This window comes from Cebus imitator, unplaced genomic scaffold (genome assembly GCF_001604975.1).
Source record: "Cebus imitator isolate Cc_AM_T3 unplaced genomic scaffold, Cebus_imitator-1.0 Scaffold117, whole genome shotgun sequence".
NCBI classification, from domain to species: Eukaryota; Metazoa; Chordata; class Mammalia; order Primates; family Cebidae; genus Cebus; species Cebus imitator.
Window position 1 is genome coordinate 2,847,087 of NW_016107432.1, and position 23,748 is coordinate 2,870,834.

General features: G+C 62.7%; 2 protein-coding genes across 9 annotated transcripts in view; one reads left to right on the forward strand and one right to left on the reverse strand.

The window, feature by feature from the left end:
* The window catches only part of TMEM175 (transmembrane protein 175), a 28,917-nt gene extending 19,874 nt beyond the window's left edge, over positions 1-9,043 (forward strand). For 4 of the 8 annotated variants that reach the window (XM_017538953.1, XM_017538950.2, XM_017538954.2 and 1 more), the window contains 7 exons: positions 156-207; positions 606-641; positions 1,279-1,362; positions 1,872-2,036; positions 5,974-6,052; positions 6,317-6,452; positions 8,218-9,043. In XM_017538953.1, coding sequence (XP_017394442.1) covers positions 156-207; positions 606-641; positions 1,279-1,362; positions 1,872-2,036; positions 5,974-6,052; positions 6,317-6,452; positions 8,218-8,890 — 1,225 coding nt within the window. In that variant the 3' untranslated portion in view covers positions 8,891-9,043. Of the gene's footprint in view, positions 1-155; positions 208-569; positions 642-1,278; positions 1,363-1,871; positions 2,037-5,973; positions 6,053-6,316; positions 6,453-8,217 lie in introns of all 8 variants that reach the window. The other 4 variants (XM_037742160.1, XM_037742161.1, XM_017538956.1 and 1 more) reach the window with 3 other exon arrangements.
* A 230-nt stretch (positions 9,044-9,273) lies between these two features.
* On the reverse strand, positions 9,274-23,411 carry DGKQ (diacylglycerol kinase theta). The gene is made up of 23 exons (XM_017538949.2): positions 23,061-23,411; positions 20,936-21,015; positions 19,225-19,324; positions 18,886-18,971; positions 18,688-18,813; positions 18,047-18,194; positions 17,895-17,969; positions 17,718-17,818; positions 17,318-17,550; positions 17,153-17,243; positions 16,937-16,991; positions 16,657-16,718; positions 16,134-16,284; positions 15,718-15,756; positions 15,404-15,519; positions 13,288-13,439; positions 12,920-13,068; positions 12,585-12,763; positions 12,147-12,247; positions 11,819-11,965; positions 11,600-11,711; positions 11,364-11,516; positions 9,274-11,043 (listed from the first exon to the last, which is right to left on the reverse strand). Exons 1-23 carry the CDS (start codon positions 23,317-23,319, stop codon positions 10,942-10,944), a joined length of 2,817 nt encoding a protein of 938 aa, XP_017394438.1. The 5' UTR covers positions 23,320-23,411; the 3' UTR covers positions 9,274-10,941.
* Between the last annotated feature and the right edge of the window lie 337 nt (positions 23,412-23,748).

The following is a 23,748-nucleotide window of genomic DNA, read 5'->3' on the forward strand; positions in this document are numbered from 1 at the left end:
GGGAGTGTGTGCGTGTGCACTAGGTAGGGCTATATGTTGGTTGGTAATGACATCTCTTAATGGTGCTTCGCCTGGAGAGTGCTGGGGAGTGTGTGTGCTGTAATGTGACTAGAGCGCATTGTGTTGTCTTTTTGTCTTTTTCTTAAACGATGTAGGTTGTTCCAGGTTGTTGGGAAAATAGACGACACACTTGCCCTGCTCAACCTGGTGAGTGTGTTCCTGTTTTCTGGGGAGTTAGTTTGTCATCCGACCCTCACAGCTGCCTCTCTCGTGGCCTGCAGGGCTCCTTGGAGCTGCAATCTGTCCACTCCTGGGAGCTCCTTGAGTGACCTTTCCCTCCCCATGGGCCGCCAGCCTGTATCTCCTCCCAGACAAGGCCAGGGTGTGGAGGGCCGGGGGGGTGCTGGGCTGGGCACAGGTGTGGGGGACAGAGAAGCCAGGTGCCCCCATCTGTCTCTGTAGGGTCTGGGGGCTGGATGCACTTGCTGGCCCACCCTTCTGTCCTAGGGAGGGCCCGGCCCTGCGCCTTCCCAGGTGGGCTCTGTCCCTTCCTCTGCCCTCCTCCCCAGGCTGCTTCATGCCCATGATGCCCTCCTTCCCCCCAGGCCTGCATGATGACCATCACCTTCCTGCCTTATACGGTGAGCAACGCCAGGCCCCTGACACCCTGAGGCTTTGCTGGGCACCACTGGATTTGGCCTGTCCTCCGAAACAGACCAGCTGGACAGTCCTGGGCCCAGGCCACACGGTTGCAGAGAACAGAAGGTTCTGGGGCTGCATGGGGCTCCAGGCTGGTTGGGGAGGGGAGGCACTGACCCCGGTGAGGGAGTCACTGGCGCTCCCAGCTCCCACCAGCCCCAATCCTGCAGCCTTCTGCCCATCCCAGGCCTGATCCTGGCAGGCGGCTCCTGCAGCCTCCAGCCACCTGCCCTGCCCTGCTCAGGCTGTGCAGGTGCCGCCAAGTTCTGGCAGTGGCTGCTGGTCTGAATGTGCAAGGCCGTGTACCACCAGGAACTGGGGTCTAGGGGATTTCATATGAATTTGGTGACATTCTGGCTTGAAAGGCCTGAGACGTTTGATGGAGTTGGTTGGGGTGAGGGCAGTTTGGACACATGTCCCAGCATCCAGCTGCCCCATCCTTGGTGGCCCCGCCCATCTCCCAGTGTCCTGTGCGGTGAGGAGGCTCTCACCATGGCCCAGTTCCAAGCTCCAGAGCCCAGGAGCCTGGTAACCTAGGGTTAGGATTTGGATTTGGGGGGTTGTTTTTGTTTTTAACAGTTTTCCTTAATGGTGACCTTCCCTGATGTGCCCCTGGGCATCTTCGTGTTCTGTGTGTGTGTGATCGCCATCGGGATCGTGCAGGTAGGGGACTGGGGATCTGCACCGTGTGTGTGTGTGTGTGTGTGTGTGTGTGTGTGTGTGTGTGATCGCCATCGGGGTCATGCAGGTGGGGGTCGGGGGCCTGCATCTCGTGTGTGTGTGTGTGTGTGTGTGTGTGTGTGTGTGATCGTCGGGTCACACAGGTAGGGTGCCCTGTGTGTGTGTGTGTGTGTGTGTGTGTGATCGTCAGGTCACACAGGTAGGGTGCCCAGGGCCACCTACACACATAGGATGTGGCATGCCCAGAGCCCCCCTGCTTTCTGACCTGAGACTCCCCCCGACAGTGGCCCCAGGAGCCAGCATGGGCTCCTGTTTTTTTTCCACCTCAGCCCCCCTGCCCAAAGTGTCTTGGGGTACAAGCCCACCTCTACCCACCAGATCCCCTCCCCCAAGACCCCCGCCTGTGTGCAGGCCTTATAGCCTGGGGCTTGACTGGTGTGGGGGCCCCCCTGCTCTTGGGGCTGGCGTCCCGCAGCTTGCCTTTCCCACAGGCACTGATTGTGGGGTACGCATTCCACTTCCCGCACCTGCTGAGCCCGCAGATCCAGCACTCTGCCCATAGGACCCTGTACCGAAGACACATCCTGGGCATCGTCCTCCGAGGCCCAGCCCTCTGCCTCGTGGCAGCCATCTTCTCCCTCTTCTTTGTCCCCTTGGTGAGTGCTGGGACAGCCCCCAGGGCCCGGGCCAGGACGGGGCCACCATGGGAGCGATGTCCCCCCTGAGTGACAGGCATGGGGGCGGGGGGCAGAGCGCAGGCAGGCAGGGGTCCCACCAAGGGTCTCGTGTGTGAGGCCCAGGGCTGCAGTGAGTGGCGCCAGGGAGGGAGGCCTGCTTCTGAAGCCTCGGGACCCAGCCTGTCGAGGACAGAGACGGACACTCATGGAAGGAAGGGGCAGCTGAGTGTCCTTCTCAGCGAAGCTTCAAAACGACAACGAGAAGCAAAGACACCGGGAGTCCAGGCATGCTCACGTTCTCTTGTTTCATTTTTTATTTATTGAGGCAAGATCCTGCTCTGTCACCTAGGCTGGAGGGCAGTGGTGCAGTCTTGGCTCACTGCAGCCTCGACCTCCGGGGCACAAGCGATTCTCTCACCCCAGCCTCCCGAGTCTCAGGGACTACAGGTGTGCACCACCACACCTGGATACTTTTTGTATTTTTTGGGGGGAGACAGCATCTTGCTGTGTTGCTCAGGTTAGCCTGGAATGCCTGGATTGCAGTGGTCCTCCCACCTCAGCCCCGAAATGCTGGGATCACAGGTGTGAGCGAGCATGCCGGCCTTTACTTGTTTTTGGATACGGAATCTATAAAACTGTAAACATCAAACAGCTGTTTGGAGGAGGAGCCCCTGGGGAAAAGCCCAGCATCTGCTCATGGCAACGTCAGCTGTTGGTGCTTGGAGAATGCGAGCCACCGGGGAGAGGGAGAAGGCAACAAAGGAAAGTTCTAGAACCCACAGTGGAGCCTGGGAAAGTAGAGAAAGCAGAGCTGAGGACCCAGCTGTTGGCGGCAGGAGCTGGGTCTGCCAGGGGCCACCACATGCATCCGGCATCAGTGCCAGGGGCAGGGAGGGGGTGGCAGCACAGGGCATCCTCGCAGCCCTCGCTCAGGCGGAAGACTGAGGGCTGCTCACTTGTGGTTCTTAAGCCAACAGCTGATTTAATTGGATAAGACCATCACTCTAGACATCATTCTAGGAATGCCACCATCACCCAGAAACAGAGCAACAAACCCTAAAAACCAGCTGTTTCAGAGTTCAAGTCGCAGCTTTATTTGTGGCAGCTGGACCTGCTGGAGCACCTTTGACATAAATTGAATTTTTAAACCCAGAGGACCATAAGAATTGTGGAAATCTGGGCTGGGTGCGATGGCTCACGCCTGTAATCCCAGCACTTTGGGAGGCTGAGGTGACAGATCACAAGGTCAATAGATGGAGACCATCCTGGCCAACATGGTGAGACCCTGCCTCTACTAAAAATACAAAAATTAGCTGGGTGTGGTGGTGCGCGCCTGTAATCCCAGCTACTCTGGAAGCTGAGGCAGGAGAATTGCTTGAACCCGGGAGGTGGAAGTTGCAGTGAGCTGAGATTGGGCCACTGCACTCCAGCCCTGGCAACAAGATCAAGACTTTGTCTCAAACAAAAAAAAAAGAATTGTGGAAAAATGAATGGTTGTTATTGTAAATGTTTAGTAAACATTTCAGAAGAATCCCAAGTTTAAAATAGATGGCAGCCAGGTGGCAGTGGTGCACCTATAGTCCCAGCTACTTTGGAGGCTGGCGCTGCAGGATCGTGGGAGCCGGGGAGATCGTAGCTATGCCGGTTGGATTTCTGCACTGTTTGGCATCAATGTGGTGACCTTCCAGGAGCAGAGAGCCACCAGGTTGCGTAAGGAGTGGGGGCCAGCCCAGGTCGGAAGTGGGGAAGGTCAGAACTGTGCCCGTCGGTAGAGGGATCGTGCCTGTGAATAGCACCACACCCCAGCCTAGGCAACACAGCAAGACCCAGTCTCTAAAGAAACAGACATGTCCGGTGCGCGCCTGGTGCTGCTGCCTCACTCACTAGAGGCCTGGGCAGGCTGTCTCCTCCACCAAGAGGTGCTGGAGCTGGGGGGCTAAGCAGGACTGGCTCCAGAGCGTCGGAGGCCCCCAGGCCAGGCATAGCCGAGCCCCGAGTGAGCCCAGGCCAGAGCAGTGGGGTGACCTGTGAGCCCCAGAGCCATGGCTGCTGTGTTGCTGGGCTCTTAGACCAGATGCATTTGATGCCCGTGAAACAAGAGGGAGTAGACACCAGGGAGATGTAGGGGTGGGGCGGGCCAGAGGCCAGGGACTTCCTCCAGAAGGGTGGGCCACCCAGTGGCACTGGCAGGAGGGGCGGGTGTCCTCAACTGCAGCCTCTGTGAGGTCAGAGCAGAGCAGGGGCTCTGGGCAGAGGGCAGGTGGGCTGAGTCCTGAGCAGAGGCAGCAGGTGGGTGGGTGGCCAGCACAGTGGACAGGGATAAGGGGGAGCAGTCTGAGGCAGTCTTGGTGTCAGAGATGGGACAGCCCCTTCTGGTCGTGACTGAGTGACGGAGCAGGCTGATGAGGTCAGCACCTAGTCCCTGGGAGCCAGATACGCTTTCTGTGTCCATAAACTTGTGTGTTCTGGATTCTACATATGCAGAGACTCATATAGTATGTGGCCTTTTCGTATCTGGCCTCTTAACATTGTCGAGATTCACCCATGTTGTTGCCATGTCAAAACCGTGTTTCTTCTTTATGGCCGAGTCCATTGTGAGTCTTGTGCCACGTCACGTGGGCGCATTCAGCCGTAGATGGAGATCTGGGAATCTGCGTCTTTCAGCTGTCATGAGTGAAGCCGCTGTGAGCATTGCTGGATACATGTGGCTGTCGTGAGTCAAAGCCGCTGCGAGGATTGCTGGACACGTGTGGCTGTCGTGAGTGAAGCTGCTGCGAGCATTGCTGGACACGTGTGGCCATCGTGAGTGAAGCCATTGTGAGCATTCCTGGATACGTGTAGCTGTCGTGAGTGAAGCTGCTGTGAGCATTGCTGGACACGTGTGGCTGTCGTGAGTCGAAGCCGCTGCGAGCATTGCTGGACACGTGTGGCCATCGTGAGTGAAGCCATTGTGAGCATTCCTGGACACGTAGCTATTGTGAGTGATGCTGCTGTGAGCATTCCTGGACACGTGTGGCCGTCGAGTGATTCCACTGTTTCTTCAGATCTGTCTTCTCAGGTCTTTTGTGTGTGTGCCCAGCTGTGAGTTGCTGGGTCATATGGTGATTCTGTGTTGAATTTTTTTTGGTTTAATTTGTTGAGGAACCACCAAACTTCCACAGCAGCTGCACCATTTTATGTTCCCACCAGCAGCACACAGCAGTTCATTTCTCCACATCCTCACTGACACCTGCTGTTTTTCATTTGTCTGCATCTTAGTGGGTGTGAAGGAATCTTGGTGTGGTTTTTGATGTGCGTTTTAATCATGGCGGAGGGGGTCGAATCTCATTGTGGTTTGATGTGCGTTTTAATCATGGCGGAGGGGGTTGAGCATCTTCTCATGAATATGTTGACCATTTGCACATTTCGTTTGGAAAAATGTCTGTTGTCATCCTTTGCCCATTTTTAATTGGGTTGTCTTTATTGGTGAGTTGTCAGAACTGCAAGCAGGCAGCCTTTAAGACACGGTCTTGCCCTTTCACCAGGCTGGAGTACAGCGAGCTGGATCACTGCTTACTGCAACTCCTGCCTTCCAGGTTCAACAGGCACACTTAGTCGCGCCTGGATAATTTTTATTTTTGGAGAGATGCAGTTTACTATGTTGCCCAGGCTGGTCTCAAACTCTTGGGCCCAAGCAACCCACCTGCTCAGCCTTCCAAAGTGCTGGGGTTATAGGCATGAGCCGCTGGGGTTACAGGCATGAGCCACTGTGCTGGGCTTCAGAATTCGTGACACTTTTTGGCTGCTTGGCCCTGTCAGATACATGATCTACAGAACCCTCCCTCCTGCCGCTGCCAGTTCTTTGGCACACACAGACAGCTGTGTCTGGCCTCGGCCCCATGTGGACGGCGCTAACCTGTGGTGTGTCTCCCTGCAGTCTTACCTGCTGATGGCAACCGTCATCCTCCTCCCCTACGTCAGCAAGGCCGCCAGCTGGTGCCGAGACAGGCTCCTGGGTAGGTGATGACTGGCTGGCTCGAGGCCAACGGCCTCCCGCCTCTCCGTGGCCGCTCCACACTGAGGGCCGTGCATGGGCCAATGCCTCCGTGCGTGGTAGTGGCCAGGGCTCCCCTGCTCTGTCCTTCGGGGTGTCTCTGTGCTGTCTCCTCTCCTGGCCTGCACGTTCCAGGTCTCTTCTGGGATGGGGCAGTGACAGCCACACAGGCTGTGGCTCCGTGTGGTGGGGCTTGGCCAGCTCCACCTTCCTGGCTTGTCCACAGGCCACAGGGAGCCCTCGGCTCACCCAGTGGAAGTCTTCACATTTGACCTTCATGAGCCGCTCAGCAAGGAGCGGGTGGAAGCCTTCAGTGACGGCGTCTACGCCATCGTGGCCACCCTTCTCATCCTGGATATCTGGTGAGGACCCCATGCCACCTGCCCCAGCTATATGGGGTGCCCAGTGTGTCCTGGGAACCCCAGAAAGGTTCAGGGGTCTCGGCTCCACCTCCCCTGGATGTCTAAAGTTTTATGTGAGGTCAGGGCAGCCCCCACGTCAGGGAAGACAGCCCTCCCTTCCAAACAGTCCCCCTCCCTTCCCAGCGGCCCCCGCCCCAAGTGCAGGCTGGGAATGGGGTGCCAAGGCGAAGTCAGCACCAGCTGCCAACTGTTCTTTTCATTCTTCCCAGAAGGGCTCAGCAGCCGTGGGTATCCCCCTACCCCAGGCCTCACCCCTGCCCCAGCACCAGTTCCTCCCAGCAGCCCCTCCGTCGTCTCCCAGTCCCCCATCACCTCCCAGCCCTGCAGGCCTGTCCGACTCCCCACGGCCCCTCCCACTCCCCAGGCTCCTCCCACTTCCCAGGCCCCTCCCACTCCCCACGGCCTGCTGTTGCTTCCACTTCCTTCCAGCATCTGCTCCTCCACTGCCTCATCTGTTAAAGTGCTCATCTTGGTTGTCATATTTTGGTTTTTGGGTTTTGGTGGTTTTTTTAGACAGAATCTGGCTCTGTCATCCAGGCTGGAGTGCAGTGGCTCAAGCGGTTCTCCCGCCTCAGCCTCCTGACTAGCTGGGACTAATGCGCCCACCACCACCCTCGGCTAATTTTTTGTATTTTTAGTGGACATGGGGTTTTACCACGTTTTCGAGGCTGGTCTCAAACTCCTGACCTCAGGTGATCTGCCCACCTTGGCCTCCCAAAGGGCTGGGATTACAGGCATGAGCCATCATGCCTGGTAGTCATCACGTTTTAATTTGCTTTCTCACATCTTTGAAGTGTCTTGTTCCCTGGTCATAGTGCAGCACTGTGATCTCGTTAGGGTAAGACACTACGGTTTATGGTTTTATGTTCTGTGCTTTATATTCTCAAGTCCGAGTCTCCCAATGCTCTCCTGGTAGCTCTTCTCTGCTGCAATGTGTGCATTTTTAAAAGCGGGAAACAAACGTTGGTTGGCACCTGTCTCTAAGGCCCAGGTGCAAGGGATGCTCCAGGGTGACCTGCCTGCTCCCAGCAACTTCCTGCCCTTGCTGCCCCCACTGGCTCCTACCCCCACCCCCACCCCCCACCCTCTGCCTGTCATTCTGGAGGACAGAGTCTGTGTGGGGCTGCTTGAGGACCACCGTGCTGAAACGATGCCATTCCCGGCTTCCTGGGTGGTGCCGTCAGAAGGCAGCGGCCCTGACCAGGGTGGTTCCCACAGCCTCCTGGGGCCGCAGAGTCCGGCCTGGGAGTTGGCCTCCCAAGATGCCATGTGCATCTGAGAACCATGGAGACAAGCCCTCCGCACATCTCCGGTCGAGGTGTTATGTGGGTGGCTCCGAGGGCTGGAAGCTGAGGGGGAACAGACCTTGCTGCCCCACAGGAGCCTGGCCCTGCACTGCAGACGCACTCGGCCAGAGAGGGCCCCCAGCAGCACTCAGGCCAGCAGGGTTGGGTTCCCTTTAGCACGAAGCAGAAGGGTGCCAGTAACCGTGGAATTTCAGATGAACAGCACATAATGTTAGGTCAGTGTGCCACATATATATAAATATGCATTCTGCAATTTAGCCTGCTGCAAAGTCCACGTCGTTCATCTGAAAAGCCACGTGCCGCGGCCAGGCAGCCCTGACAGGCACTCAGCACACCGTGCGGGGGGCCTGTGTAGCCTCGATGAGGCCAGCACAAATCCATCTGTTCCCTGTTCTCAGCGAGGACAACGTGCCGGACCCCAAGAACGTGAAGGAGAGGTTCGGCGGCAGCCTCGTGGCTGCGCTGAGCGTGTTCGGGCCGCGCTTCCTGGCATACTTTGGTTCCTTCGCCACTGTGGCACTGCTGTGGTTCGCCCACCACTCGCTCTTCCTGCACGTGCGCAAGGCCACGCAGGCCATGGGGCTGCTCAACACGTTCTCGCTGGCCTTCGTGGGTGGCCTCCCACTGGCCTACCAGCAGACCTCGGCCTTCGCCCGGCAGCCCCGCGATGAGCTGGAGCGCGTCCGCGTCAGCTGCGCCATCATCTTCCTGGCCAGCATCTTCCAGCTCGCCATCTGGACCACGGCGCTGCTGCACCAGGCAGAGACGCTGCAGCCCTCGGTGTGGTTTGGCGGCCAGGAGCACGTGCTCATGTTTGCCAAGCTGGCCCTGTACCCCTGTGCCAGCCTGCTGGCCTTCGCCTCCACCTGCCTGCTGAGCAGGTTCAGCGCGGGCATCTTCCATCTCACACAGATCGCCGTGCCCTGCGCCTTCCTGCTGCTGCGCCTGCTCGTGGGCCTGGCCCTGACCAGCCTGCGGTTCCTGCGGGGCCTAGCCCGGCCCCAACGTTCCCCACCGGCCCCCACGGGCCAGGACGACCCACAGGCCCAGCTCCTCCCTTCCCCCTGCTAGCAGCCACAGGGCCCACTCCCAGCCACCACCAGATATGGACCCAGGAGGACAGGACGCTGGGTGGGGGAAGCTGAGTTACGGGCAGGCCTCAGTGGTTCTCCTGTGGCCTGGTTTTATTTTCACTGTGAAATATGTTCTATCTGAGTCCTCAAATTGTGTTCCAGTTTCTGTAGTGAGGGGTTTCCCAGGAACTTGAAATGTGCCTTGTGGCGTTTGCCTATCCACTCTCTCCAACACGAAGACACTGCCACACCCACCCACTGAGGGACTGCCCATTCCCAGCCCCCTTCACGACCTATACAGAGCTGCCCTGGGGGGGACAGTGCTAAGCCTTCCCCTCCCTTTCCCACCTTGGTGGTTGACACAAAGATGAGGAGACAGCAGGACAGTGATGCCCAGTCTGTATTTGTCCCAGATATAAATTACTGTTGCATTCAGGCAGCGATAAATACACAGGGGCCCAGTGTGCAGGGCATAGGCTCGCTCACACAGGACAATCCCCTTACCACAGTTACACACCAAGACTTGCGAAGCGAAACTAGTCACACACAAGGGGCTGGTTTTGACGGTGGGACAGATGACGTAAACAGGTGTGTACACTGGAGGCCACAAGTGGCCTGACAATGCATGTCTGTGCAGTTTTGGCAGAAGCGGCGGGGAGGGGGGCGGCGCTGGGGGGTTAGTGGCACCAAGGGCTTGCCAGGAGGCTGCAGGCTGGGCCAGGCCACATACTCCTGGGGCCAAACCAGAGCCACTTCTGAGGTCAAGGCCACACCCAGGAAAGCCCTGGCCCAGAATAGGAGGCCCAGGCCAGCTGTGCCCCACAAGGGAAAGGGCGCGACCGGGACTCTGGGACCATTTCTCGTGGGGGGAGTCAGGAGGCTTCCCGCAGAGGCGGCATAATTTTTGGTCAGACTCCTCCCAGAGCTAGTGTGCCGTCTGAATCCTTGAGCACGTGGAAGCAGCTTTGTCTCTGGATGCACCCCAGTCTGGCCCAGACGCAGCCCCCTCCATTGAGCTGTCTGGGGGCATGGGAGCAGGGGCACTGCAGGAGCAGGATCTCCACATGCTGACGAGGGACAGGGCCGAGCACAGCAGCTCACACAAACACGAAACTACACGTCAACGGCTTTCAAGCAGCGCAGAAAGTGCTAGCGTGGGGTCTGGGACTGAAAGCCAGCTCCACCACACGCATAGAGCTATTTACACCTCCAGCTCCTCTGCACCGCTGGGCCCTGCTTCTGGTCCCTTCTGCGTGCTAAGTGCCCACCCTGAGGGCTGAGGAGCAGATGCACGCTACGGTGCTGTCAGGGCGGCACCCAAGACTTGCCCTCCATGCGGACAGAGGTTCTCCTCCCCCAGCACAGGCACTAGGAAAGGGCAGCCGGGCACTGCCTACCCCTGCGGCTGCACTTGGGGTCCAAGCTGCCATCTATAGATAACAAGGCCAGAAAACGAAGGCACCTTCTCCACTCCCCCGAGACACACGAGGAAGTCACCAGTCACCACCACCTGGCAGCCCGATAAACGCTGCCTGCCAGGGGCTGCCGGGGGTGGCGAAGTGAGGCTAGAGGGGTTGTCAGCATGTGTGCTGGGACAGGGACATGCCAGGGAGCCTGCTGCTGTGAAGGACCAGCCAGGGGCACAGCCTGAGGGGCACAAAGCAAGGTCAGACCCACCTGGACGGCCTGCGTCCAGCACTGTCCAGCTCAAGGGGCTCAGTGGGGAGAGGTATGGAGGGATGGGTGCTCACCCTCCAAGAGAGGACTGGGCCCCCACAGGGCAGAGGGCTTGCCAGCCAGAGCCCGTGCCCACGCGGGACGTGGGACACACTGCCACCTGCACAGCAGTCTCCAGTGGGATGAAGGTGGTGACACCCATGTGTGGCACCAATGGGATGAGGGCTGGTCCCGCTCCAGGCCCAGGAAGGTCTGCAGTCAGGGCTGAAGCCAGGTCGGACCACGGGGCTGGCCACTGTGTGGACACAGCTGCCTCCAGACCACCTGAAAACACACCAGTGGGGGCAGAGACCGCAGGAGCCCCGGCCACCCCTACCTAGGATCGCCCTCAGGGGCAGGCGCGGCATCCACCTGGACATCCCTGGTGGTCCCGGCCCTCCTCGGCTTCTGCTTGGCCTTCCTCAGCATGTGGACCTGTCCCGGGACAGAGGACAGAGGGCCAGGGTGACGTGGCCAACGGAGGAACAGTGTACTGGCAGCCCCCAGTCCTCGGACTGGGCAGCTGAAGCTATCTTCCATTTCATGGAAGGGGAAGGACCTGCCCGGCCGCACATGCGCCACCTGTGGCCCTGACCACCGGCACAGCCCTCCTGAGGCAGGCACCCTCCTGGAGCCAAGGAAGACCCTGGCCAGGGGCAGCAGACTATGCTCCACCCTCTGGGCATCACTGGCCACTCCCACAGCCCACCTGACCCAGCCTACCTCCCCTGTCTCTCCAGCCTCACCCCATGTACCTTAGGGCCTGCAGCTGAGATGATCATGTGTCCAGGGGCCTGGATCCAGGGCTCCCCGTCCACCTGCACCGGGGTGGCCTTGAGGAGCGTGACTCTGAAGTAGGAACCCTGGGCGATCCGGATTCCGGAGCGCAGCCCGCCCTGGACCTGGCCCTGGGGCAGGAGAGGCCAGCTGGGCTCAGTGGGGACCAGCGACACTGCCCCGGGCCCACCCATCCACCTGGCCAGCGGCTCACCATGTGCACGACACCCGTCACACCCACCACCTCCAGCAGCCCATCATCCATGCGCGGCTTCTCAAACCTGGCGTCATTGTCGGAGCCCCACAAGTCGGCCCCCGAGCCCCAACTGCCACATAAGAGAGTGGGCACAGAGGTGTCAGTGCAGGCCTGATGAGGGCTGAGCCCGCCCACAGCTCCGCTGGGCAGAGCCCCTCGGAAGCCCCCCAGGGGCACCTGGGGATGTTGATGAAGATGAGGCCCTCGATGCTGGGCAGTTCCACCTCCTGCCGCTCCACCTGCAGCCGGATCTCCTTGTGCAGGCCCCGAGAGTGGCTGATCTTCTGCAGCCCCACCCGCACGTACACACCCTTGTTGTGCAGCCTGCAGCACGGGACACGCCGCCCATCACCAGGGAGCCCCACCCTCCTGAGACAGCCTCTGGCCCCTCTGCCTGTCCCCTGGGGAAACTGGGTGAACACCCTCCCAGGTGGTAGCCCCTGAGATTCTGGCACCTGCTGGGGAACCTGAGGGAACCAGGCAGCGGTCTCTGCGGCTCCAGTACCTGCTTGTGAACTTGCCAGGCTCCTCTTCCCGTGCCTGGTGGAAGTCCAGGCTCAGCTCCGCGTCAATGCCAATGCCACAGTAGTTACTCATCTGCACGATCTGGGGACAGGCGTTCATCTCCCAGGACCCAGCAGCCCTCATTAGGCTCCCTGAGCTCCCCAACAGCTACTCTAGTTCTTTGCCTCCAGCTGGCAGGCAGACAAGGCAAGGGCTGCCCCAGCAACAAGCCCAGGACCCAGGAAGGCAGCGTGCCGGGTCCTGGGCAGCCTATGTCGCCAGCCGGCTGGCCACCATCCCCAGCAGTGGCCGCCTACTGTGCCTCCCTCAGCTGTGGGTGCGTACACCCGTGTGTGGCTGGGAGGACGCCCACTGTGACACGTGTGGCGACGTCACATGCAGGAGCCTGAAGAACACCCCACACCAGGCCGCCCTGTACCTTGGGGGGCTCTGCGTCTGCCCTGCCGTTCTCTACACTGCCAGCCTCATGTGCATCCAGCAGGATGGTCCAGCGGTCCATGAGCACAGCATCAGCCTCGTCCACAGACAGCAGCACGGAGAAGGGGTCCTCACCGCTGTAGCCCGCCCCCCAGCGGAGGACTCGGCCAAGGTCGTTCCCTGGGACACAGATGCAGAGCGGCTGTCCACACCCACCGCCCATCAACAGGGCGCACACCCCACCATGGGGACAGACGCCAGCCCAGGCCTCAGTGAAAGCTAGGGCAGGAAGGGGTAGACCCTGAGGCCCCCTCCTCTGTGCACGGCTCACCCCACCTGTGCCCAAGGGCAAGATGGCCACAGAAGGCTCCGGGCAGGCCAGTCGGTGCCGCGTCTCCTCCAGGGCGCCGAGCACCCAGCCCACGGTGCCGTCGCCACCGCACACCAGCACCCGGAAGCAGGGCACCTGGGAGAACACGTGGAGCCTAGACAGACAGGAAATGTCCTCTAGCAGCCGCGGGGCAGCCCACCCCCACCCAGGCTGCCCCTTGCTTTTCAGATGCCCTTCCTGGCCATGTGGGGGACTTCAAGGCCCCGGCGTGGGATCCCAGTGGAGCTCCCGCTGGCCGAGACAGCTGTGGTACCCTCCTGGGGCCCTTCCCGCCCCCACTGCTGCCCAGTACCAGGGGTCCTACTGGACTCACCCAGGAAGAGGACCCCCGTTGGTCAGATCAAAGACCTGGTGGGGGTTCAGCAGCTTCCGGAAGCTGCAGAGCAGGTCTCGGCCCTTGAGGCCTCCACTCTTGGGGTTCACGAACACAAGGAGGGGACGGCTGTCTGGGGGCAGCCTCGTGTGCTAACAGACAGGGGGCTGGGTTAGCATGGGGACCCAAAGTGAGGTGTCCCCACTGCTGAAGGCTGCCAGGCAGCTCCTGGCCCCCAACCCTGAGCCTACCCGGCCTGGACCAGCCCCCATCCCAGGAAGGCATGGCCAGCACCCGCACGCATGAGGCCTCGCACATAAGCTGCACGGTCACCCCACCTCGTTGCTGGCTGCCTGGCGCTCCCAGCACAAAGGCCTCAGACCTGTCCACTGAACCGAGTGTGAACAGACCACGCCTGCCTGGGCCATGCAGCCTGTGAATTCAGGCTGGAAATGCACGTGGCACTCTCCCTGGCACAGCTTGAGACCGAGGCTGCCCCGGGGGGCCTCTGGTGCACACCTTTGGAGGAAGTCGCTCCTAGGCCCCCACCTGCCTAGACAGCAGCTGAGAAAAGCTCTAAACTCACAGGGTGGCACGCGTCGTCCCCTGGCCACAGAAGAGCCCAACTCCCCACACAACCCCAGGAAGCAGTGCTCAGATCCAGACACAGCAGGCTCAGAGCTGGGGTCCCTACAACAAGAGTCTGGGCCCCCATAGAGAGGAAGGCTGGGCAAAGGAGACAGACAGGCTGGGTGCAGACACAGGGTGGGCGGCGGCGCAGGGGCCGGCCGTGGCTGGGGCAAGGACACACTCGGGGCTTCGAGACCCACTCGGCAGGCAGAGCCGCCTGTGGTCACCACTTACCACTCACCCCAGGGCAGGCAGCTGACGGGAGAGAGAAAGCGCGTGTCGGCCCCATACCTGGCTCCGCCCAGAGCGAGTGGGCTGGGGAAGGGGTGTCACCCCACACCTGGCTCCGCCCAGAGCGAGTGGGCTGGGGAAGGAGTGTCACCCCACACCTGGCTCCACCCACAGAGCAAGTAGGCTGGGGCAGGGGTGTCGGCCCACACCTGGCTCCACCCACAGAGCCAGTGGGCTGGGGCAGGGGTGTCGGCCCACACCTGGCTCCACCCACAGAGCGAGTGGGCTGGGGCAGGGGTGTCGGCCCACACCTGGCTCCACCCACAGAGCGAGTGGGCTGGGGCAGGGGCTGCGTCCTCGGGACAGCAAGGATGGCCACCCTGTCCTGAGCCAGGCAAGGCCAGGTAGGGAAGGCACAGGAAGGACCCACAGGCAGCACCCGTCCCAGCCACAGACAACTCATTCTGCTTTAGCTCTGCTTCACCTGAACTGGGGTCAGGGTCAAGGGTCAGGGTTCAGGGCAGAGCAGCATGGACACCTCGGGGTCCTTACAGGACCGTTTTGGGGCTGGATGGGCTGAGGCCGAGAGCCTGCTATGAAGGCACGGCGTGCAGGGTGAAGTCCCAGCCTCCTGCTCCTCTGTGGGCCGTGCCCCTTCCCCCCAGTCCTGCCCCATTGCCAGGTGCCCCCTATTCTGGGCACTGCAGATCTTAAGGGTAGCATCCAAAGTTTGGGAGCTGCACCGACTCCCCTGGGAGCTCCAGGCTGACAGCAGAGGTCCTGAGGCCTCCCGGGTTGGGGAGGGGCTGGGCTGTACCGAGAGCGCTGTGCCTGGGATGCTGACAGCTGGTCACAGACATGCTCTGGCCCGTGACGAGGCAGCCGCAGCGGGACCCAGCACATCCAGGAGCCACGTCCTGTGGGCCTCCCTACTGGGTGGAGGCCTTGGGTGTAGTGCGGAACCTGGGCCTGGCCCCACGGGGCCCTAGGGAACTGGTATCACCCACGGGCAGCCTCAGATGAGCACTGACCCTCTGACCTCAGGCCCCTTGGTCAAGGGTGTAAAACCAGCAACAGTGTCCTTCCTGCTGTTGTGAGGCACAAATGGGTGGCACCTACAAGCCCCCAGCAAACTTGAGGAAGAGACGCCCGACGAAAAGAGTGGGTCTGGCTGTGGGGACTGTGCACCTGCAGACCCAGACTCCCTCTGGCCACCCCTGGGGTGTGTGAAGAGCCGGCTCGGCCACTCACTCACCAGCAAGTCAGGGAGCACCAGGGCAGTGAGCAGGCGACCCTGCACAGCCGTGTCCTTGAGCATCGCGTACAGCCGCTCAGCCTCTGCACAGCAGGCGACGTCCAGCACTACCGCACCTGTGGCAGCAGCCCAGGACTCAGGGGGAGCCTGTCCCACGGCCCCCACGGTGCCCGGGCAGGAACAGAACCAAGACATTTCCCCAGCCCAGGGCTGACCGAGGGAAAGATCAGGTGCCACGTGACATCAGGGCTGTCCCGCCCCACCCCAGGAACACCCCTGGGCCCCATGTGACCACGTCTATCAGGGCAGCTCACCTTGGGAGGAGTAGACGTGACTCACAGACACCATAGTGGCTGCAAAGGCAGGCTGTGGTCAGGGTGGTGGAAAGTGAAGGACGCGGAGCGCTGGTGGCCAGGGCCAGCCCCCCGGCCTGTTCAGGGTGACATCACACCCCAAGGGCCAACTCCCCACTTCAGGAGCAGGGCTCCCAGCTCCCCAGAGGCACAGGGCCCCCCAGAGGGAGAGGAAAAGGTGGAGGCCCAGTACCACAGGGAAGGGCCACAGAGGGCGGGAAGCTCCAAAGCACCTTGCAGGAAGTGACATGGACTGGCCCTGGCACTCAGGCCTCAGTGGTTCAAGGAGAGGCAGGAGCCGGCTTCAGCACTGCAGCCCCACAGCTGCCAGACCCCATCCCCAGCCAGCAGCCCACGGCCAGCCATGCAGCTCACACCTTCGACAGCCACAGCCTCAAGCAACAGGCTGCTGTACTCCTCGGGGGCCAGGCCGGGAGGCAGGCCGCCAACGAACAGGGAGATGTGCGGGGCCACATTCCTGCTCTCTGCCACGTAGAACCGCGTCTGGCTCAGCTGCCGCACGGACACCTGCAGGGAGGGGGCGAGGACGCTGGGCCGGGGAGAACGGACCGCCGGCACCAGACCCTCTGCCTCCTCATCCGCAAAACCGGGGGTTGGGAAGAGTCCCAGAATCAAGTCAACATGAAAATGAGGAGAGAGACCACAGAGGTTCCCTTGCTGTGGACAACCCTGCCCATTTCCCTCAAAGACCTCAGGGAGGTCTGTGGCTCAAGGCCTCCTTGCAGGAACCAAGTAACTTATGACAGGGCACTGCCCTGCCAGCTGGAACAGCCGCTGCCTAGCTGAGGACTTGGCGTCTGGGGCACATGCACCCTGCAGGGCAGAGGCTGTGGCTGAGGGCTGCTGGTTTCCTGGGGGCCGGCGTCCACATTCACTGACCTGCCGGATATCCTGTAGCCGGGCCAGCAGGGGCTGTTCATCCGCCAGCACGGTCCGCTGGACTGCAGAGGTGAGGGGCACAGCCCGTCAGCACCAGGCTCCTCGCCCACATTGGAAACAGCTGCCCTGAGCCCCCGGGGCCCGTGGGGATGCAGGGTAGAGCTGGTCAGGAGGACAGGGCCCGGCCTTGATGTCCAGCACCACCCTAAGGGAGAGCCTGGGAGCGGCCCACGCCGGGAAGGCGTGGAGACCGCCAGCCCACCACCGGCCACCTACTCACCGTGCCTGCAGCCCATTGCCACCTCTACCAGCTGGAAGCTCTCAGGACCCTCGGCCTGTTGAAGCAGAGGCCGGCATCAGGTCTGGGCAGGCCCCAACACCTCAGGACACCCATGGGGACAGGCACGCCTGGGCTGTGATGGCGGCCTGGCATCCTGGGGACAGTGACCCCCCCACCAAGTCTGGCCAGGATGGGAAGCAGGCCCAGGGTACATACCTGGCGGCCGAGTAGCGGCAGGACCTCCAGCACCACGGACCGGGCGGTGCTCTGCGGGGTCACTCGCACGGACACGTAGGCCACGCCCACCCTGTGGGGACGCAGCCTGAGCTGGAGCTCCCCCCACCCCACCCAGCAGACCCTGAGCCTCAGGCCCAGTCTCACTTGAGCCAGCCAGGGTAGATCTTCAGGACCTCCTGGGCCCGAGGCAGAGCCCGGATGACCCAGGCCTCCGGCGTGGCCTCCCCAGACCCTGGGCTTCTGCCCTCCTCTGAGATCACAGCACTCCCGGCCTTGCCCCCAGACCAGGCGTCACAGGCCTGTGAGGAAGGGGGCAGCGGGCACAGCTCCAGGTGGCCAGGGTCCTCGGGGATGTGGTGGGCCCGGAGCGCGGCCTCCTGCAGGACGTCAGGTTGGGGGAGCCAAGTTGTTGGGAGGGTGATGTTGGGGAGGTGGGGGTAGGTGGGTGAGGGGTACCATGTTGGGAAAGACAGGTCAGGGGCGCCAGGTGTGGGACACGCAGTGGAGGTGGGTGCTCAGACACCTGCCCCAGGCTCCCCCTTACCAACACCTCCTCCACACTGGCTAGACGGGACACCGTGATGAGGCGGAACTGGCTTCTCCTCACCGCTTCATCGCCATCGAAGATCTTCAGTGTTTTCTTCCCTAGGCCGGGGAAACTCCATGGGTCCCAGGCACCCGGGAGATGGTGGGGCATGGGAGGCATGAGGCGGACACTTACCGGACTCTGGAGGCACCGGCGTCTCTCTGCCTGGCCCCGCAGCAGCACTCCCATCCGCACCGTCTCCCCCGTCACCTGCGGGATGGGCACACGGACCCCTCACTCAGTGTGCAGCCCCCAGCCCAGGGCGGCCCGGCTGGCCCACGCCTCACCTGGCTCCATGGTCTCGGCGATGCGGAAGCTCTGAGTCTTACTGAAGCCGCCAGGCAGCAGGCGCACGCATGCAGGCGGCAGGACCAGGGAGCGGAGGCGTCCGAAGCCGCACTCGGGGGCCAGGGCCGCAGAGCAGACAGAGTGTGCCTGGGGGTGCAAGGGCCTAAGCCGGAGCTGGGGGCACCAGGTGTGCTGGGTCCAGGGAAAGACCCCACATACTGCAGACCCAGCCTGGACCCCGTGCCATGCCCCTCCTACCCTCCACCTCCACCTCCCGGTGCCCACCTGGACCCCACACTACCCTCCACCTCCACCTCCCGGTGCCCACCTGGACCCCACGCTACCCTCCACCTCCACCTCCCAGTGCCCACCTGGACCCCACGCTACCCTCCACCTCCACCTCCCGGAGCCCACCTGGACCCCACACTACCCACCACCTCCACCTCCCGGTGCCCACCTGGACCCCACGCTACCCTCCACCTCCACCTCCCGGAGCCCACCTGGACCCCACGCTACCCTCCACCTCCACCTCCCGGTGCCCACCTGGACCCCACACTACGCTCCACCTCCACCTCCCGGTGCCCACCTGGACCCCGCGCCACATCTCTCCTACCCTCCACCTCCACCTCCCAGTGCCCACCTGGACTCCACACCACTCGCAGCGCACGCCGGCCAGCACGTCAGAGGAGCCGCACGTCTTCCTGCAGACCTCACAGCGTGCTCCCGAGGGTAGGTTCCCCTCCCGCCAGTGGTGGTGGTGGGTGTCCTGGAGAGTGGGGGACAGTCAGCAGCTGGGCCCACCCCATCCCCCAGGCCTCCCTGGGACCAGCGCACTCACGTGGTCCTGGTGCCCATCCTGGTGGCACTGGCGGCAGTCACTGCAGGCGAAGGGCACACAGTCTGGGTGGAGGTGCAGCTCACACACTGGGGGGCAGGCAGGGTTAGAGGCCTCAGCCCCACCCTGGAGGACCCCTGCCTCCGCTGGCACTTGGGTCTGGCCCTGTCTCCACCACCTAGCACCCCGAATCCTTTAACTGTCCTGTGGCTGCCGGGCAGCCAGCCCTCGGCACCCCCCATCACCTGACAAGCTGCACGGCAGGGGGTGGGCTGGGCCACCCTGGGCGACAGAGACCAGGATGCTGGGAGGGGCGAGGGGAGCCAAGCGGGCTCCCTGTACCTTCGCAGCGGAGCGCGGGCGCCTCCAAGACCTTGCGGCAGACACCACAGAACTTCCGCTTGTAGAGTCCGCGGGGGCCGAAGCAATGGGCCACAGCCACCTGGCCAGGGCAGACGCAGCCTCACCTCCATGCTCTCGGTATGGGCCACGGGCCGCCCAACACCCACCACTCCTCCCTCTTCACCTGCAGAACTCCTGCTGGGAACTGCCCAGCCGGAGCCGGCTGTGCCATCAGGAGGCCCCAGGAGCAACCACACTCCCAGTCCTGGGGGCAGCCTGGCTGGTCAAAAGCAGGGAGCAGGCTGTGGCCTCCCCCAGCAACCCTGCGTAGCACCAGGAAGCCAGACCCACCTGCCACCCCTTCCCTCCTTGGGACAGGCGAGGCTGTCAGCCGCCTGGCATCTGTCTCCTCAGAGCCAGGGAGATCCAAGCACACAGGGACTGCCCTCTGGGAGACAATGGGGCCATAGCGAGTGTGGGTCAACACTGCTATGCTGGGGAGGGCCGGGCTGCTGCTTTTCCACAAGAAGGGAAGGAGAAAGGCCAGGTCTTCACTCCCGACTCTTGTCCTTATCCTCAAACTTAAACCACACCCAATAAAAGCATACACGAAAAGACCATGTTCCAGAATAGCAGCTGTGAGCATGCCAGAGTGGTAGGTGACTTCTACTTTGTTAAATGTCTTCTAAATTTCCTGTCGTGCATATAGCTGAAACACATTTGTATTTTCCTAATTTAGCAAAGTATAAAAGAAGACATTAAAATCAACTTTTAAAAGCTGCAGCCTCAGGCCGTCCACATGGGGTGCTGCCCAAGCCAATGTGGTGTCCCCAGGGTGCCGGCCGCCACCAGAGCCAGTGTCCTCAGGCCTCCTACTCACAGCCCAGGAGCGGCATCATTAGGAATAGGGCGTCAACATTAGAGAGGATGGCGCAGCCAGATGCCCACCAGCGGCAGGAGTGCACCTGCCGGCCTAGCCTCCCCTCCTGCCACACACCCGCGCCCATCTCGAGGCCTGCACCCACCCTGCAGCCTGAGCTCGGCAGGGAATGTGGACATGGGAGCCTAGTCTGCAGAGGGTGAGACTGACAGCTGAAGGAGGAATAAGTCCGGCCCTTCCTACCTGTCCCTGCTGTCACCACTGTCAGAGAAGTCCCCTGAGCCAGTCACCTCCCTCCCCACCCGGAGCCCTCAGAGGGAGGCTGGTGGCCAAGATGTCCTCGGGCTCCAGGCTTTCTGTCTTTGCATGCTTGTGGGTTCACACACAGCTGTGAGGACCCCTTGAAGCCTCTGTCAGCTCCCCCAAGTGTGCTATCTTGCAAACTTCAGTCAAGTCACAGTGGCGATGCTGACAGCCCCAGAAGCCGAAATCTCCATCCTCCCAGGAGCCCTCACGCTGTATGTCACAGCCACGCCTACTTCCTCCACCTGTGGAAACCTCTCATCTTTGCTCCCTTTAGTTTGTCATTTTGAGCACGTTCTGTGGACAGGATCTTGCTATTCGCGACCTTTGGGACGGGCTTTTCTCAGCATTGTTCCCTGCAGGTCCATGCAGGGTGGGTGCTAAGGCTTTTAATCCCGAGCGGTATCTGACCTTTGCCTTTCAACCGCAGGTATCAGTAACGTCTGACGCAGAGGGTCTCAGTGCTCGACCCAACAGCTGACACATTCCCCAGCCTCCTGCAACAGCAACACCCAACCCCACACTCACCCGGACCAGGCTGGGCGCCACACTCGTGCATGGGGTCCTCACGTGCTTCAGGCACTTCTCGTGGGACATGAAATTGCAGACTGTGGGAATGAGAGCTGCATGAGCAGGCCCGTCCCACCCAATGCTGTCCCACCCAGGAAGTCAGAGGCCCCAGGGCAACTCCCACCATCCCCACCATGCAGCACCAGGGGCCCTGTGGTCCTCGAGTTCACCCCTCACTGGGGAAAGCCTGCAGCCCAGAGTAGGCACCTGGGTGCCCCGGACCATCCTGGAGGACAGTGAGCATCCTCTCGTCCAGACAGCAGCCCTTGCCCCTCTGGCAGGCCCAGCACGCCTCCTGCCTCTGCAGTTGGGCCTCTCAAGGGACGGCTTGGGGGCTCACCAAGCGGCAGGGGCTGCTCCGGCTTCTGCAGATCAGCTTTGCCAGGTACACCTGTCCCTCACTCCCCCTAACTGTCCCTGCTGTGTGCTGTCATCATGCCTCAGACCTGGAGCCACCTGGGGCAGCTGAGGGCTCTGGAAAGGCAGGAGCCGCTGGGGAGTGGGCAGCCCCAAGGCTCCCAAGGAGCTCTGGCTATGTGCACAGGGCCCAGGGAGCACCTCAGCCAGCAGGGTGCTCAGGAGGGCATAAGAGCGGCAAGCACCACACCCCAGCAGTGAGAGAGGCAGGAGGGTGGGGCCGGGTCAGGAGGGAAGCCAGGAGCCCTGGGCTGGGGCAAAGGCTGCTGGGGGCTGGGAATGGGCAGGGTACCCTGTGACACACCTGCCAAGACAGCCCTGGGTGAAGGTTGTGCCATGGAGCCCCAGGCAGCCCAGCCGGGAAAGGCCGCTCTCCCAGAAGGCCTTGCTGGTGCTGCCACACAGCACCCCTCACCTGGCCACCCCAGTCTCCAGATGGGACCAAGAGAAGCTCCTCCTGGCGGCTTAGGAGAAAAGCTCTGGAAGCAAGCTGGGGTCCGCCGAGAGAAGAAGGGGGGACAGGCAGCGCCCAGGTCCCCTCTGTTGTGGAGACAGGGCCTGCTCACCCCACACCCCATGCTTGGTTCTCCTGGAGGGGGAGGGCGCCCTTCTTCCCACATCCCTGCCAGCCCCTCTTCCACGGGTGCTGCCCAGGAGGGCCCTTGTGCCACCTCCCAAAGGGGAGGGGACCCAGAGTCTGGCCTCAGGCTGGGAGCTGCCTCAGCCACACATGCACACCCCCCACCTTGGGGGAAGCCCCTGGCGTCCCCAGGCAGCAGGCATGGCAATGCCATGCTCTGATGTAACAAAGAAGCCGGCGGGCCAGGCCACCTTGTGCAGCCCTGGGGGTCGGAACAACTGCCGTTTCCACCACAGACAACATCCCTGTGTGAAGGGCCCAGTCTCCTCTGCAGCCCCTGGCCTGAGTGGTCCCCTATCCTCAGAGCAAAGGCCTGAATCTCTGAGCAGGGCAGAGGCTGCTTAGCCCCTCCCACCTCGGTGTCCCTGGCCAGAACACAGTAAGTGTCAAACGTCCAGGACTCCAGTCCTGTCCTTGGCTCCCTTCAGAGGCTGGGCTGTGGTCCCCAAGGCCTGCCTGCTTGCCGCGGGGGAAGAAGAGAGCCAGCCCTGGAAGCGCCCGGGCCCAGGGCAGGGAAGGGCCATCCTCACCCCAGCCAGGGCTGGGCAGCTGGGTGGAGCAGGGTGCGGCCTGGCTCTGCAGGAGGCTGGGGCTCCGGGCCACAGCATGAGAAGGGTCAGGGCCAGAGGCCCAGACCAGCCCTGCCTGACCACACCTGCTGCCCCAGCCGCTGGGAAAGGAAGCCGGCCGTGGGGACCCCAGGGGAGGTCGCGCTTGCATAAGGCACAGCGCTGGGTCGCGGCCACCGCGCAGCACTATGGAGACGCTGCCCGCACCTCCCAGGTGAGGAACCCCCGAAACCCGAGCCCCACGGCGCACAGGCCCAGGCCGCCCCACGAAGGCAGGTCCCGCGGGCAGGGCTGGGACCCCGCCCCCCGCCCAGAAAGCGCCGGCGCCCCCTCGGCTCAGGCTCCCGCCCGCGAGGCAGGCGCAGGGGGCGGCCAGATGGGCACCGGGGCCGGGGTCCCGGGCGAGCGCGTGCGTCCGGCGCAGGCCGTGCCCGCGGGAAGGGGCACGGGCGCTCACCGTCGCACAGGAAGCCGGCCAGCCCCCAGATGAAGTCGGAGCAGAGGTGGCAGAAGGTGGGCTTGGTGAGCGTCACCTTCCGGAAGCTGTGTCCCGGCGCGGCGGCGGGGCCCGGGGCTCTGGCGCCCGCCCGCTCCGGCCCCGGCCCCGGGCGCGCGCGGCCTCCTGCGCCCAGCACGGGGCTGCAGGCCGGGCTGCCGGGGCGCGGGGAGCCGCCGCCCAGCCAGGCGCGGGCCCCAGGCTCGGCCGCCGCCGCCATTGCCGGCCCGAGCGGCCCGAACCCCTTCGGGTCCGCGCTGAGGGGACCGGAGCCGCCGCTCACCGCCCGCGCGGCGCAGCCCAGCCCGGCTTCCGACTGCGCCCGTCCCACTGCGCAGGCGCGAGCCTCGGGACGGGGGCGGGCGCTGCTGGTGGGCGGGGAGGGGGCGGGCCTTGCGTGGGTGGGGCGGGGCCTGCTACAGGACGCGGCCGGGCCCTGTGGGTGGGCGGGGCTGGGGGCGGGCCTTGTGATCGGGCGGGGCGGGGCCTGCGCGTGGGGGGCGCGTGGGGGGCGCGTGGGGGGCGCGTGGGGGGCGCGTGGGGGGCGCGTGGGGGGCGCGTGGGGGGCCCCTGGCGCACCCGCCGCGGGGAACTGGTCCGCGTGGGCTCAGCCTGGCCGCAGCCGGCCCAGACTTCCTCTCACGCGGCC